This window comes from Salvia miltiorrhiza, chromosome 1, assembly GCF_028751815.1.
Source record: "Salvia miltiorrhiza cultivar Shanhuang (shh) chromosome 1, IMPLAD_Smil_shh, whole genome shotgun sequence".
Classification (NCBI taxonomy): domain Eukaryota; kingdom Viridiplantae; phylum Streptophyta; class Magnoliopsida; order Lamiales; family Lamiaceae; genus Salvia; species Salvia miltiorrhiza.
The window spans coordinates 45,605,403-45,622,749 of record NC_080387.1 but is presented as its reverse complement, the minus strand read 5'-3'; the positions used below and the strand labels follow the sequence as shown (position 1 = coordinate 45,622,749).

Here is a 17,347-nt window from a genome sequence, read left to right as displayed (position 1 = left end):
GTTTCTTATTATATTTAAATTTGAATTAACGTAATATAAAACGTGGTCACACTATATATCATTATGTATACTTGTATTATTCCTTAAACATGTTTTCATCTTCATAAACTCGTGTTATGCCCCTGTATTTCTAGTATGCATGTTGATTGATATAATTACACCTACGTAAATTTATCGGAGTATTTCTCAAAATGCCTAACAACAATTTCTTCTTGAATCCGTAGAGGTGTAACTGAATCGAGCCAAACAATATTATTGTGTTCAAACTCGATTTATTAGTTTCTATACCACATCTAGTATTTCACATATTATCATCACTAATACCTTGAAGCTCCCTAATTGTTATTCTATTTATCTTTTCATATAGATTACCCAACTATCATTGAAAATTTTGGGCAACACCGTACTACTGTCAGAAGGTATGAAGATTATGTCGCAAACTTGAAATTAAACGACGTTTTGCAAATTTAAATAACTAACATAATATAGCCCTCCAATATATTTCTTATTGTCATTGGATACCACCATATCGTTACATTAGAACATCATAAAATACTAGACATAATTAAACACTATAGTAATTAACAAGAATATTCTATTTTTATTTTCTTTTTAATTTTACTAACTTACCTCTTCACACATCATATACCCACTAACAAAAATGACTACAAAATCAGTATTATCAATATATACTATTATTTTAAGATAGAAACGAGAGTTGAAGTGCATGGAGAAACAATGAATTAATCTACGGTTTGAAGCAATTAAGCACAATAACGAAGCACGGGAGCACAGCCCTCGGATTAAAAACCAGAATCTCATCCTCGTCATCCCCCTCGCCCCGACCCGCCAGCGAGTCGAACCCGGGATCCTCCTTATCGGCCTCCCACGGGTCGCACCCGACCCGACCCGCGATTACCCGGCAAACCAGCACCGCGCGCCTAACGTTCATGAACTCGAACTCCGCCTCCATGTCCGCCGGCATTGACACGTGCGCGGCGTAGCTCGTCGGCAGCGTCGAGATTCCGTCCATCTTCGGCGAGAATCCGCTCCGGATGATCCCGCACAGGCTGCAGTACAGCCGCCCGCACTCGTCGCCGGAGTCCAGCCCGCACACGAAGGTCGTGCAGTGGAACCTCAGCAGCTCGTTCCCGTCGGCGACGCACCGCTCGTCCCGCCGTGGGGGAGGCGCCGCCGCCGCACGTGATTTGACGCGCTCCCGGTACTCCTCGAAGCGGGAGGTGATCGCGGGGGTGTTGTGGATTTTGAGGATCCGCTCGATGTTCGGAGTCCGGGCCGGGTTGGGCCACCCCGTATTGAATATGATCCGTACGATGTTCTCGTCGTCGGCAGCCAGCTCGGAGACGAGGTGGTGGGTGGAGCGGTGGCGCTCCAGGAGGGGCGGCGATTGGAAGACCTCGCCGCAGGCGGAGCACGGGTGGATGTCGAGCGTGGGGCTTAGGCGCAAGGAGCGCGTGGAGGAGGAGGGGGAGCGGCGGGAGGGTGGTGGTGGTGGTGGTGGTGGGTTGGAGTTGGAGAAGAGGCGTTTGAAGAAGGAGAAGAAGGATGTTTTCGGTGCGGTGGAGCGGCTGCGGCGGCGGGGGGAGGGGGTGAAGCAAGGGAGGTGGAGGAGGAGGAAGAAGAGGGAGAGGAAGGTGGGGCGAATGCTAACCATAATGTTGTGCAAAGAATAATGGGGGAGAAATTATTGAGGTTTCAAACATATGGAAAATAATATTTATTGGAGAGGGGACGTGTGGAAGAATAAAGCTAAAATATGGTGGGTCGAAGCTATCTTGGATTCGGTACAAATATAATTTTACATTAGCATTTAATTATGGCGCGCACAGTATTTCTAAATGCAGATATCCATATTGGAGAATAATAGTACTCCCTCCGTCCCAAACGAAATGTCCTACTTCCTCCGTTCCAATAAAAGTGGCCACTTTTTTTTGGGCACAGAGATTAAGAAGGGGATTGTTATGTTTTAATTGAGTGTGACCCACCAAAATTAGTGAGTAATTTTTAGAAAGTGGCCTACAATTGTTGACCAAATTAGTGAGTAATTTTGACATTTTTAGAAAGTGGCCTACAATTGTTGACCAAATTAGTGAGTAATTGTTGACTTAATTAAAGTAAACTTTTGCCATTTTTAGAAAGTAGTCACTTTTAATGGGACACCCAAAAAGGAAATGTGGCCACTTTTATTGGGACGGGGGGAGTATTTCTTTTGGACACGGTTATTAAGGAGCAAGTTAATTAGAGTATAAGTGGTACTGATGAGGAGTGATATGTGCAGAGTAGGGAAATGATGCAAAACAGAGGAATCGACTCCACCAGCGGAATAAGTATGGCAGAGTAAGTACACTCGTCAGAAGAAGTCACCCTCGCCAGAGAGGTCACCCTCGCCAGAGGAGTCACCCTCGTCAGAAGAAGTCACCCTCGCCAGAGAGGTCACCCTCGCCAGAGGAGTCACCCTCGCCAGAGAAGTCATCTTCGCCAGAGAAGTCACCCTCGACAGAGAAGTCACCCTCGACAGAGAAGTCACCATCGCCAGAGAAGTCACCTTCGCCAGAGAAGTCATCCTCGCCAGAGAAGCAGCCTTCGCCAGAGGAACTACCTTCATCAGCGGAATCGCCAGAGACGCGGAAGATTTCCCGCGTGAAGACAAATTTACCGACATGCCCCTCTATCACGCCAAGCGCATGCACCACAAATGATTTTACTATTTTACCCTCCGATGTAGTCTATAAATAGAGCCTGAGCTCGTGCATTGTGATTACGCTATCTCTTACTTTCAAATATAACAGCTAATTTTCTATTGAGCTCCGGTTTTCCAATTGTTTACTTTGCTTTCTCCGATCATCTACGCTAGGTATAATCATGTTTATTACTCTTTAGATTAGGTGTTGGTTTATAGTTTCACCAACTGGCGCCGTCCGTGGGAAAGCTACTGAGTTAGGATGTGAGTTTACGGACGCCGGCGTGGGCAGATCTGAAATTCCAATCGAGTTAGGATGTGATAATTCGGACACCTAGATGATTGCGAGCTGTTAATTACGTTTTCTCGGGTTAATGCGCTTTCAATTCTTTGCGATCTGTGTTTAATTATGCTTTTGGTGCATGGGGAAAGGTGGCGAAAGTCGAAAATCATGAACTGGGGGGATATGTGCTTATCTACCGATTGATCGGTTCAATTATGGGTGAATACAAAGTTTCTTCGTATAATCGGGATCTTATTTGTAGATCTGACGTTTATACTGGTGAATTGTGGAGTATCGCTCTGTTTTTGCTTGATTTGGGTTTTGGTTGACGATTTATGGGGTTTCGCTTCGGTATAATGTTGTTGATTGGGCTTGTGTTGTTGATTTGTGGATGTTTTCCGTTTAAGGATAATAATTGTCGATATTTCTCGTGTTTTTGTGGCTAATCTTCGTTTTCTATCGGTGGATTATGGGGTAATGACTTGTTTCTGTGATGATTGGGTTTGCACTATTAATTTGCGACTATATTTCGACTGAGGATGATAATTGTTGGTGGGCTCCATATTTTCTTCGACTAATCCTTGTTATGTACCCTATTTAGCACGTTATATTACTAATCCGGCTGATTGCCATGATAACTCTGTTGTTTTTGGGTTTTTGCGGTTAATATAGCGCACGATTATGGTAATTCTGGGTTATGATGTTCGTTTTCTCGCAAATTCTTTACTATATCTCATGCTTAATATTTTGTGCTAACAAGCTTCTTGGTGGTTGTTCTGTTTTATGTCTATCTCTGGACACTCTGTTTCTTCTGCCGGATCTTGATAAGAGTCTACAGGGGAAATTTATGTGGTTCAGGCTTTGATTGTTCTAATCTATGCCCTGGGTTTATTTCCCCGGGCATGGAGTTGTCTTAAGGGGAATTTTTTAACGGCCTCTGCGCCGGTGCTTGGAATTTCTCATATCGGGTTTTCAATCAGTAGGGGAGGCTCTATCCATTTGTTATCTAGATTTCTTCTCACTATGTTTTTATGTAGGTACTATGGGATCCTCTGATGCTCACCGCAACTTGGAGAAGGAGTTCGATTCTGCTGCTGTCACTACCGAGGTGCCTACCTCACTGTTCAATGGCCTTCAGGGTAACCCCACTTTCACTGTGCCATCGGGTTTTCAGGCTATCTCAGCCACTCCGACAACAGGGTTGAACGTCAATGCCCAGAGGTTTGCTCTGGTAACACCGGACTCTGATCTGCCAAGTCTGGCCCCCGCGTCTGGAGGGGGATCGATTAACTTCGGGCTGGCAGAGCAAATGATGGCTTTGCTCAGCTATGCTAACATGCGGAAGGCACTGGGAACTCCGATGATGTCTGTCATCCCTACTGTGGCTACCCCGGTTGGAGCAGTCAACCCGCAGGGCACTGAGGCCCCACCTCCCGCTGCTCAGGAGGCAAACATGTTGGCAATCAACAAACAGGCTGTGATGCCTGGGGAAATGCAAGGGGACGCTGCTGACAGAGAACTAGCTAGACCAGAGGGGAGCCGTGTTAGGCTCAACAGTGTTGTCAGGAAGGAGAGGGTTGACGAGTCTGACAGTCAATCCGTCTCCCTTGTGTTTGAGGAAGAGAGACCGAAGGAGAAGGCACGGTTGAAAAAGCAAGTGTCACAGCTGAAACACCAACTTGAGAATCTGGAAGAATCGCTGAGGGAGAAATCCCGGAGGGACGACAGGGAACAGAGATCTGAGCGGTCGTACAGAGCAGAAAAGTCTCACCGCCCAGAGAAATCACGGTACACCGAAAGAGCAGAGGAAAGAGAGCTGGAGTTTTCCTCTGGCAGGCCAGGGCACCGGGCTCACAAGCATCATGACCGTGACGTGCCAAGGGACATAAGGGAGCAGGGAAGGTATAAGGAGGACAAGAGGGCTAAGACTTCAAGGTTTCATCCTATCAGCAACCGTAGTCCTTTCTCTGATGATATTTTGGCAGACACTTTACCCAGGAGCTATAAACCCATCTCGCTAGATTACGATGGCACTACCGACCCAGAGGTCCACCTCAATCGTTTTGAAGGGTTGGTCACACTGCATATGTATACTGAGGGCATCAAGTGCCGTATCTTCTCCACTACTCTCACTGGACCAGCCCAGCTATGGTTCGGAACGCTCGCCCCCAATTCTATTCACTCCTTTGAGGATTTACAGACCCGCTTCTTACGTCTGTTTGCAAGCTCGCGAAGGGTGGGGAAGTCAGCTCTGTCGCTGATGGATATCAAACAAGATCAAACTGAAACATTGAGAGAATACACTGCCAGATTTAACTTAGCCGCTCTGGAGGTGCCAGAGGCGGAATCTCAGATTAAAAATTGTGCCTACGTCAGAGGGCTCAAGCCGGGGCTCTTCTTTGACGAGCTACAGATCCGACCAGCGAGGGATTTCGACGATATTATGGCAAGGTTGCCAGGCTATCTACAGTTGGAAGACGCCAAGATGGCGAGAAAAGCTGAAAACGATAAGCATAAAGTTAAAAGAGCTGAGGAAGCACCAGAGAGACAGAGACACCAGGACAGAGCACCATTCAGAGGGTTACCTCCGAGGGTACTGCCACCCCAAGGAGGAATGCCGCCCCAGCAGCAACGTACCGTGAACGAAGTCACGTGATTTACTGAATACACACCTTTAAATAAACCACATGAGGAAATCTTTCATTTGATAAAAGATCAACCGTTCTTCCGGGCACCGGGAACCTACCGGGATGGGCCGCCACAGGAGGGGTCTAATAATAAGTTGTGTGAGTATCACAACTCTTTTGGACATTACACAAAACATTGCGGACATCTCAAGCATCAGTTAGAGCTACTGGTGCGCCAGGGAAATCTCGACCAGTTCATTGACAGAGGAAATGAGGGCCAGAGGAGGAATGATCAGAGGGATCATAGGGACCAGAGGGATCATAGAGATCAGAGGGATCAGAGAAATAACCGGGATCAACGACAAGAACAGGGGAATAATAGGGATCAAAGAAATGACAATCGGGATAATCGTAGGGAAGGGCCAGAGAGACAAGCACCTCCTCCCCCGTATCGGAGGGAAGTTCATATGATTTGCGGAGAGAATGGGACGCCCACATCAAATAGGGCTAAAAAACAAGTGGTCAGAGCAGTGAAGTCAGGATACTACCACAAGCAGGTTATGGAGGTTACAACCGCGGCAGAAGAGCCGATGATCACCTTTGGGGCAGAGGATCTACGTACATTAATGTATCCGCACGATGATGCACTGGTTATTATGGTGGATATTGCCGGCTGTATCGTTCACCGTGTCTTCGTAGACTCGGGCAGCACGGTGAACATCCTATATTGGGAGTGCCTTCAAAACATGGGAATCAACGTTCACATTGAGCCAACGAATGCCCCTTTGTTTGGGTTCGGAGGAGAAATGGTCATGCCTCTGGGTTATGTGGAGTTACCGTTAAATCTCGGCACTACGGCTGCTAATAGCAAAACTAGGATGGTGCGGTTCTTGGTGGTTGACATGCCAAAGCCCTCCTACAATGTGATACTTGGCCGGCCTGCATTGATGGCGTTTAGGGCAGTGATTTCTATGTTTCACTTGAAAATGAAATTCCCCATCGAGGGAGGGAGAGTGGGAGAAGTTTGTGGTGATCAAACAGCATCGAAAGCTTGCCAGAGGGACTGGATACACGGAAGAAGGGGAAGGTGGGCGAAGTGAATGCTTCGGCAGAGGAGCGTCAGGAATTGGCAGACGTATTGAAAGACAGGGACAGTACAGAAAAAACCGCGCTGGTGTCTACTAGTGATGTTTGCAACATGATCGAACTGTTTCCAGGAAAAGAGGGTTTTCAGACCAAAATTGGGTCTAACATGAGTGATCAAGTCAGAGACGAGCTCATTGTTTGCTTGCGTAGAAATGCGGATGTGTTCGCATTCAGCACCGCCGATTTGAAGGGAATCGACAGAGGGTTGGCAGAGCACTGCCTTAATGTGGATCCTAAAATCAAGCCAGTAAAGCAACGAACAAGGAATTTTGGGGCCGAGAAGGACGCTGCAATAAGGGAGCAGGTCTATGGGTTGTTGGAAGCAGGGCACATTGTGGAGGTGCAATATCCAGAGTGGATTTCAAACGCGGTGATGGTACCAAAGAAGACAAATACTTGGAGGATGTGCGTAGATTTCAGAGATCTGAACGCCGCTTGCCCGAAAGATCACTATCCTCTGCCGAGGATTGACCAGCTGGTGGATTCCACTTCGGGATGTGCTTTATTATCCATGATGGACGCGTATCAGGGATACCATCAGGTTAAAATGAACAGAGGAGATATTGCTAAAACGGCTTTTGCCGTCTGTTGCGGGGTTTATGGCTGGAAGAGTATGCCATTCGGTTTGAAAAACGCGGGGGCCACATATCAGCGGATGATGGAGAAAATTTTCAAGGAACAGCTCTCCAAGAATATCTCGGTGTATGTGGATGACATGCTTGTGCGGAGTATAAGGGCAGAGGACCATGTCTCTGATCTCGAGGAAATCTTCACTGTGGTTAGAAAGCATCGGCTTATGTTGAATCCAGCAAAATGTACCTTCGGGGTCACAACAGGCAAATTCTTGGGCTACAAGGTTACCCCTGCAGGGATCGAGGTTAACGCAGAAAAGGTCAAGGCCATCATGGAGATGACACCACCCAGAGGGATCAAGGAGGTGCAGACTCTAAATGGACGCATCACTGCTCTGAGCAGGTTTATATCACGGTCGGCAGAGCGCAGCATGCCGTTTTTCAAAACCTTAAGGAAGGGCACTAAATTTCTATGGACAGAGGAATGCCGAGCGGCATTTGAAGATCTCAAGGTATACTTAGCAAAGCTCCCGACTCTGACCAAGCCGGTCCCGGGAGAAACGTTATATCTGTACATAGCAGTGGGGGAAGATGCAATCAGCTCTGTGCTTATCAGAGAGGAAGGAAGTCACCAGAAACCTATCTACTTCGTCAGCCGAATCATCCAGGGTCCTGAATTGAATTACACAGAGATAGAGAAGGCTGCTCTAGCGGTCATGGTCACGGCGAGAAAGTTGAGGCCGTATTTTCTGTCACATCGGGTAGTGGTGCGCACTGCCTTACCTTTTAAACAAGTGTTGGGGTGCCCGGATTAGGGGTGGATCGGTACGGTATGCCGAAATTTTTTCGTCATACCGTATACCATACCGTAAATTGCGGTATGAGAATTTTCATACCGTTGTCGTACCGTACTTTTCGGTATACCGAAGATCGGCATACCGAAAATTTTGGTATGACAATTTCCATATCGTTGTCGTACCGATAATGCGGTATACCATACCGAAAGTCGGTATACCATACCATACGGTATATCGAAATTATTGGTATATTAATATTAATATATATAATATATAATACGTATATAGTTTTTTATTGTATATAACATAATATATACGTAACCCTATAACTTTTAAAATATTTTAGTACACTATAATTAAGTTAAATTATCAACTTAGATAACAATGAAATTATATATATTATGTATCTAATACTTAATAAATAGTCATATTATTATTTATCTTTTTATGAGATATATTGTAAAATAATGCATTATATTGTTTTTATTTATATTCAAGGATTTAATGAGTACTGAATAATAATTTAATAAAAATATAGTAAGTATTTCATTGTTTGATATTAATTGCTTTTATTTATGTTAGAAAAATAACATAATTATATTTTTTCCCTTAATTAAATGAATCAAATATTTTTTATTTTTTATTTTTTATTTTTTATTTTTCATCAGTATATACATCTTGTTCATTAGATATACGTTTTGTTCATTAGTATTATATGTCTTATTCATTGTACTCATGTTACACGAAAAATAGGGGGTCTCACTGGAGCACGCCCCCACTTATATATATAGTTATATATTATAATTGACTATATATTGATATTCTAGTTTCATCAATAACCTAGTAAATCTTGTCATTATTGTTTGAGTTTTATATTTACTCAATTTATTTACTTTTCAAATTTTACTTATGACTTATTATTATCTATTAGTTATTTTTTTATATAACATGAATGTAACTTATTCTAGAGATATAGTTATTCTAGAATTAGAATTATAGTATGTAGACATATAAATATAGATATATATGTAGCTCATAATTGTATAGTTATGTAATATACTTGTATACTTTTCAAAGTCCTTTAGTTAAATAACATAGATGCAATTTATTTTATATTTATTCAATTTATTTACATGTTTTTAATTATTAATAAATATATCTTTTATAAGTTATCATTAATTTTTTAGTAATTCTGAAAAAAAACTTTTTAATAATTTACCACTAATTAAATATATATATATATATAATTTATTCTGACGGTATACGAGTTTTTTCGGTATATACCGGAACAACGGTATATACCGAAACAATGGTATATACCGATTTTTCGGCATATACCGCGGTATCGGTATATATCGGTATACCGCGGTATGAGGAAAATCGATACCGTTGTCGTACCGAAAATTTTCGGTACGGCACAATACCGTACCGAAATTTTCGGTATACCAAAATTTCGGTATTTTCGGTATTTTTTCGGTACGGTAAGTGCGGTATACCGATTTTTCGGTATTTTGCTCCACCCCTAGCCCGGATTTGTCGGGCAGAATGGTGAAGTGGGCTGTGGAGTTGGGGGAGTATGATGTGGAGTACGAGCCAAGAACAGCGATCAAAGCACAAGCGTTGGCAGATTTCATCCAAGAAACAACTCGCCGTCCCGTACCAGAGTTTTGGGTTGCCTTTGTGGACGGATCAGTGACAAAAGAGGGATGCGGAATTGGAGTATACATCACATCACCGGGATATGGTACATATCAGTTTGCAATCAAATTCACTTGCCGACTGTCCAACAATGAAGCGGAGTATGAAGCTGTGGTCAGAGGGGCGCACATTTTGTCAGAACTCAAGGCTGAATGTGTCATCATCAAGACAGACTCCCAGTTAGTGGCCCAACAATATTCAGGGGGTTATAGTGTCAAAGAAGAACGCATGAAGGCGTACCACCGCAAGCTCAACGAGATGAAGGACAAGTTTATGGAATTCAAAATCGAGCAGATTTCCCGGGAGGATAATACGAAAGCAGATCTACTGGCGTGAATGGCTAGTGCAGTGGAACAAACCTGGAGCGATGAAATTATTTTACTCTGTGATACCAGAGAGATGGGGACTTCACAGGTCTTCTCCGTGGAGATCAGAGATGACTGGCGGGCTCCTATTATTCATTTTCTCAAGACAGGGGAGCGATTGAACAAAGAGTCTAACCAGAGGCCCCGATACGAAAATTATTGCTTGCTTAATGACCAACTCTACAAACGATCCTTTACTCAGCCTTTACTAAAGTGCTTATCTCCAGAGGAAGCTAACTTTGCGTTAAATGAAGTTCATGCAGGTTGCTGTGGTGGTCACACGGGATTTCGGGACCTTGTACGCAAAATCATTCGGGCAGGGTTCTACTGGCCTAACATCAATAAAGACGCCAGAGAGTTCGTCCGCAAGTGCGAGGCTTGCCAGAGACACGCTGGGAGAATCAACGTTCCAGGGGAGCCTATGGGCGTTATGTACGCTGCATGTCCATTCGACAAGTGGGGTATCGACATAGTCGGGAAGCTGCCTACGGCACCAGGGGGTAAGTGCTTTCTGCTAGTAGCAGTGGACTACTTCTCTAAGTGGGTCGAGGCTGAAGCTGTGGGGAAAATAGATGAGGTGACTGTGGAGCGCTTCATTTGGCGGAATATATGCTGCAGATTTGGCGTGCCTAGGATCATCATCTCTGACAACGGAACCCAGTTCACTGGGCAGAGGATCGCGGATTTCTGTGATCGGATGGACATCACTCAAAGATTCGTCTCGGTAGCTCATCCGCAAGCGAATGGCCAAATGGAGTTGGCCAACAGAACAATATGCGAAGGGATCAAGAAGAGGCTGACTCAGAGCAAAGGCAAATGGGTGGAGGAGCTGGATACTGTACTTTGGGCCTACCGCACTAGCCCAAAGACAGCCACGGGTGAAGCACCATTTACCCTGGTGTATGGATCCAACGCGGTAATACCAGCGGAGGCAAGATTAGAATCATATCGGATAACAACATACGACGCTGAGCACAATGCTGAACTTCGCCGAGCAGAGCTAGATTTGGTGGAAGCAAAGAGGGATGAAGCCCGGGTCAGAGCAGCAAAATACAAAGGCATTATCAAGGCAGGGTATGACAAGCGGGTCAGAGCGCGGAAATTGGCAAAGGGAGATCTGGTTCTCAAGAGGGCTGATGCATTGAAGGCAGTGGGCAAGTTCGAAGCTAATTGGGAAGGCCCGTTTATCATCACAGAGGTCTTAGGGGGTGGAGCTTATATATTGTCGGATCCAGACGGCAGAGCTCTTCCTAGACCATGGAATATCAACAATCTCAAAAAGTTCTATGTATAACTGCTTCTTAGCAGGACTAATGCCAATGTAGACCGAATACTCTTTTTCCCCACAGGGGTTTTAACGAGGTCCGGGGCCATAATATCAATAAAACAGATATGTGGTTCTAGGGAATTCACTGGTGTTGTTTTATTTACTTTAAATTATCGCTTTTTTGCATCACATATGCTATTTAACATGTTCATGCAGAGCATTGCACATGTCACCAGAGGGGGGAGTAGGGTGTATACCCCTAGCCCACAATTTACAAATTCAAAATACAAACTGCTTCTTAGCAGGACAAGGGAGAAACAAATACAAAAACTGCTTCTTAGCAGGTCAAAGGGAAAGCAAACATCAGGGATCGACGACTTCTCTTCCATGCGCCAACACTTCAAGCTCTTCTTCTCCGCTGAGACATGCCCACTTCTCAGATCTACTCCAGATCTACCCCACGCCTGCAGAGCATCAAGAAAACACAAACAAGTCAAAATGCCAAAAGGAAAGAATACGGAGGAATAGATCAACCAACATCCAGATCTCGGGAACCCGGTAATAATGCTCTCAACTACGGGAAGTCCGCTCCTTACAACCACAAAGCTAGAGATCTGCACTGGAAGCACAGAGGGAAAAGCGGAGCCTTCAGGGATGTCAGTGTTCTGAGGGGAACTTCCCGTACTTGAGTGCCTTATAACCAAGTCAGGGGTGAATCAGAGAGGACTTTCTTCAGGGTTCAGGTGACAAAACTCTCAAGTGGGGGAGAAGTCCTGTTCGTTCAGTCACAACACCGCAAGACCAGACTGAAGCAGAAAGGAAATAGAACCCTGGAGATAAAACTCTCAGGCGGGGGAGAGTCCTGTTTTTTTAGTCTTCAACATTGTGCACTTTCTTAACATGACTCACTCCCCCGACTGAGTGCTTTACAACCAAGAGAGGAAGGGATACGTGGTATGAGAGACAAAGGGTCGGGAGATCTAGGGTTTGAGAGGAGATCAGATTGGGGCGGCGGAAATAAAATGAGGGATTCTAAGCTAGGTCATGAAGGGTGGAGGGGTATATATAGAGATGGTTTTGGGCTTAAGAAAAGGGCTAAGAGGTAACGGGCTCACGCGAGTTTATGGGCCGGAGATGGAATAAGGAATAATTGGGCCAACATGTTCATAACAGAGTATTGCACATGTCACCAGGGGGGGAGTAGGGTGTACACCCGTAGTCCCCAATTTTCAAATTCAAAAATCCAAAAATTGCTCCTCAGCAAGTCAGGGGGAAAAGCAGAGGAATCACGCTGCCGTCAAAGCAGAGGGAAGCGCTCGTAAGCCGCGAAAGTTGGTCGTGCCATCCGGGCCTTACATGCTCCGCGCAGAGGTTGCACATAATCGTAAGCCACGAAAGTTGGTTGCACCCCCCGGGTCCTCCATGCTCCGTGCAGAGGTTGCACTTAACCGTAAGCCACGAAAGTTGGTTGCACCCCCCGGGTCTTCCATGCTCCGTGCAGGGGGTTACTATTTAATCGTAAGCCGCGAAAGTTGGTTGCGCCATCCGGGCCCTCCATGCTCCGTGCAGAGGTTGCACATAATCGTAAGCCCCGAAAGTTGGTTGCACCCCCCGGGTCCTCCATGCTCCGTGCAGAGGTTGCACTTAACCGTAAGCCACGAAAGTTGGTTGCACCCCCCGGGTCTTCCATGCTCCGTGCAGGGGGTTACTATTTAATCGTAAGCCGCAAAAGTTGGTTGCGCCATCCGGGCCCTCCATGCTCCGCGCAGAGGGTTACTATTTAATCGTAAGCCGCGAAAGTTGGTTACGCCCCCCCGGGTCCTCCATGCTCCGCGCAGAGGGTTACAATTTAATCGTAAGCCGCGAAAGTTGGTTACGCCCCCCCGGGTCCTCCATGCTCCGCGCAGAGGGTTACTATTTAATCGTAAGCCGCGAAAGTTGTGTCACAGCCCAAAACCGTTTAGTTCCTTTGCAATTTTTATTTGAAAATTAGTATATTTTTGAGTTATTAATATATATATATATATATATATATATCTATGAGTCGAATTTATGAATATGTCTAGTCGCGCCCCTAATTAGATGAATAAATTTATAGATTTTAATGTATTCTCAATATAAATGTATATTTCTCTTAAATTAATTATTCTACATGGACTTTATTATTTATTCACTTTTGTTGGGCTGAAAATTTAATAAAAGCCCATAGCAATTTTATTTTCACCAATTCATTTTCACTATTCTTAATTTGAGATAGCAACGTGTTTCCTTTCGTTTAGCCACAATTTGATTTACTACTCAAGCCACTTATTTATTTAACCTTGAATAGCATGTACTCTTATTTATTAAGTAACCAAATTATTATATATCAAAGATTTCATATTATTTATCTTCACTGTTCTTTTTTTTTAAAATTCCTTTTCAAAATGAAAATGTGCAAAAAATCCCATTTATCCAACCACAACCGCCATACTCCTCTTTATCCCCATTTATCACCGCCATACATTTTTATATATATCAGATTCATTCACCTATAGTATATCATTTCATCCTTTTTCTACATCTACATCTCTAATTTGCAAAACGTAAACTTATCCAGCAAGAAAATCAAGTTCTTTCCTTCCACTGTAGAGGTAAAACTCTATCTTTCATGGTCTGATTTCAATACAGCTTCTATGTTTTTCTTCATGCACATAAACAAAACCAACAAGTTTTTCACATAAATTATCATACGAAAATCCAAATATCAGATTTGATATAGATTTATCCATATTAAAATAGTTAAACTGAAATTGAAAATATGGGAGTAGAGTGGTGATGAGGGAGAATTGGGTGAAGGGATGCTGGATAACCGGTGAAGCGAGGGAGGTGACTGGATGGCGCCGCCAAGCGCTGCCTGCGCCACGGCGGCCGGTGGATAGAGAGCAGGAGGCGGCGGCGGTGGCAGGGGAACTGTGAACGGCGCCGGATCTAGAGAAGGGGGGAAGACAGTGACGAAGGGTCACCGGAGAAGGCGCGGCCGCGACTGCGGCTGGTGCGGTGGGGACAGGGGCAGTGGAGGAGGATGAGAGATGAGGGAGGAGGGCGAGAAGTGAGGGAGAGTGAGAGGGAGACTAGAGGTGAGGAAAGGGAGAGAGGGCGGCGGCGGCAGTACTGGAAGGGGAGGCGGCTGGGCGCGCCTCTGTCGATACAGGGACGACGGGGTGGCGTTTCGGTCGGACAGGAGAGTGGAAGGAGGCGGAGCCGCCGGCCTCCGGGGACGGCGCTGCCGTCCGGTGGCGGCGGCAGGAGGCCGAGAAGAGGAGAGGGAGCAGGGACGAGAGAGGGAGATGAGGACTGCGTGAGTTGTGTGTGTGTGTTGGGTGTGAAAGTCAAAATGAGGTTTTAAATTAGGGTGAAGAGAAGAATGGGCTTGGGCTGGGTGATTTTATTCTTATGGGCTCAGATTTATTGATTGGGCCCAACTTTTAATTCTTGGGCTGCAGATTTTATTCTAAATAAGTTGCACTTGATTTTAAGTATCAACCCATATTTTAAAGAAGCATGCATTTTATTATTTTGAATCACTAAACCGATGATTATTTTCAAATGATTTTATGATAATAAATTCTTAAGATTTAAACTATTATTATTATTATTATTTTTAAAGTTCAATTAGACCCTTATATGTTATTATTTGAATTTATCTGACTAGGTGCGGCGCGACTAGGACATGGATTTTAGTTTGAATTATCAGAATTAACTTTCAAGTTCAAGTTCAAGTTCAAAATTCAGGTGTGGGATTTATTACAGTACATGCCCGTGGTTAATTCTTGTCCATTTTAATATCATGTGTTTACCATATGTGAGTTGCATTAAATTATATCGCTAGGGGCCCGCTCAATGGGTCCAGGACATTAAAGTCCTTGGTATGCCACAATGCGATTTCATGTTACAGTTATGGTTGCAACCAGTCGCCAGGGGCCGGCTCAATCGGTCCAGGACGGAAAGGTCCTTGGTATGCCACCGTGCGACTTTCAGTCACGAATGTATTGATCATATGAGATTCTCATTTTATTAACGTGGACAATGATTGCATGTTCCCACACTGAGTGTACCCTGTATGCTCATCCCATATTTAACATTTTCAGGTTTTAAAGACCGGAGGCGCGTGGAAGGTCGAATGGCGAATCAAATATTTTGAATTTAGCATTACTTAAAAATGTTATTTTGAGTAAAGTATGTTTAAATAAAAATTTACTTCCTGATTTTCTCTTTAAATATTTATTTATAGTCATGATTTTTCCGCGTGCGTTTTCATTTAAAATTAAATTGGATTTGGGTGTCACAAGGTGGTATCAGAGCAGGTCTACTTTCCTGTAGACTCTGCAAAATAAAATTCCTTACTAATTTTAAAAGTCATGTGTGACAAATACATTCGACCTCTACGTGCTCCGACATCAAGGTAAAGATATTTCAAATATTTTTCAAGGGGGTGAGTATAAATTGTTTACGTTGAAAGTATGTTGAAATTTGCTGCAATGATTGAAGTTATTATCAGAAAGTTCAAGTTCAAATTCAGTATTCAAGTTATTATTTTGAAGATTATTGCAGCTATGAATTGTCAAATTTCGAGGACGAAATTTTTTTAAGTGGGTAGGTTTGTCACAGCCCAAAACCGTTTAGTTCCTTTGCAATTTTTATTTGAAAATTAGTATATTTTTGAGTTATTAATATATATATATATATATATATCTATGAGTCGAATTTATGAATATGTCTAGTCGCGCCCCTAATTAGATGAATAAATTTATAGATTTTAATGTATTCTCAATATAAATGTATATTTCTCTTAAATTAATTATTCTACATGGACTTTATTATTTATTCACTTTTGTTGGGCTGAAAATTTAATAAAAGCCCATAGCAATTTTATTTTCACCAATTCATTTTCACTATTCTTAATTTGAGATAGCAACGTGTTTCCTTTCGTTTAGCCACAATTTGATTTACTACTCAAGCCACTTATTTATTTAACCTTGAATAGCATGTACTCTTATTTATTAAGTAACCAAATTATTATATATCAAAGATTTCATATTATTTATCTTCACTGTTCTTTTTTTTTAAAATTCCTTTTCAAAATGAAAATGTGCAAAAAATCCCATTTATCCAACCACAACCGCCATACTCCTCTTTATCCCCATTTATCACCGCCATACATTTTTATATATATCAGATTCATTCACCTATAGTATATCATTTCATCCTTTTTCTACATCTACATCTCTAATTTGCAAAACGTAAACTTATCCAGCAAGAAAATCAAGTTCTTTCCTTCCACTGTAGAGGTAAAACTCTATCTTTCATGGTCTGATTTCAATACAGCTTCTATGTTTTTCTTCATGCACATAAACAAAACCAACAAGTTTTTCACATAAATTATCATACGAAAATCCAAATATCAGATTTGATATAGATTTATCCATATTAAAATAGTTAAACTGAAATTGAAAATATGGGAGTAGAGTGGTGATGAGGGAGAATTGGGTGAAGGGATGCTGGATAACCGGTGAAGCGAGGGAGGTGACTGGATGGCGCCGCCAAGCGCTGCCTGCGCCACGGCGGCCGGTGGATAGAGAGCAGGAGGCGGCGGCGGTGGCAGGGGAACTGTGAACGGCGCCGGATCTAGAGAAGGGGGGAAGACAGTGACGAAGGGTCACCGGAGAAGGCGCGGCCGCGACTGCGGCTGGTGCGGTGGGGGACAGGGGCAGTGGAGGAGGATGAGAGATGAGGGAGGAGGGCGAGAAGTGAGGGAGAGTGAGAGGGAGACTAGAGGTGAGGAAAGGGAGAAGGGGCGGCGGCGGCAGTACTGGAAGGGGAGGCGGCTGGGCGCGCCTCTGTCGATACAG

General features: G+C 43.8%; 1 protein-coding gene and 1 long non-coding RNA gene across 2 annotated transcripts; one reads left to right on the top strand and one right to left on the bottom strand.

Moving 5' to 3' along the window:
* Positions 1 to 581: 581 nt before the first annotated feature.
* LOC130986178 (uncharacterized) lies at positions 582 to 1,772 on the bottom strand. Its single transcript, XM_057909494.1, has one exon. It carries the CDS (start codon positions 1,673 to 1,675, stop codon positions 749 to 751), a length of 927 nt encoding a protein of 308 aa, XP_057765477.1. The 5' UTR covers positions 1,676 to 1,772; the 3' UTR covers positions 582 to 748.
* An 11,981-nt stretch (positions 1,773 to 13,753) lies between these two features.
* LOC130986227 (uncharacterized) lies at positions 13,754 to 17,191 on the top strand. Its single transcript, XR_009089217.1, has 3 exons — positions 13,754 to 14,089; positions 15,151 to 16,786; positions 16,964 to 17,191. It is a non-coding gene; the product is annotated as an uncharacterized LOC130986227 (long non-coding RNA).
* The last annotated feature ends 156 nt before the right edge of the window (positions 17,192 to 17,347 follow it).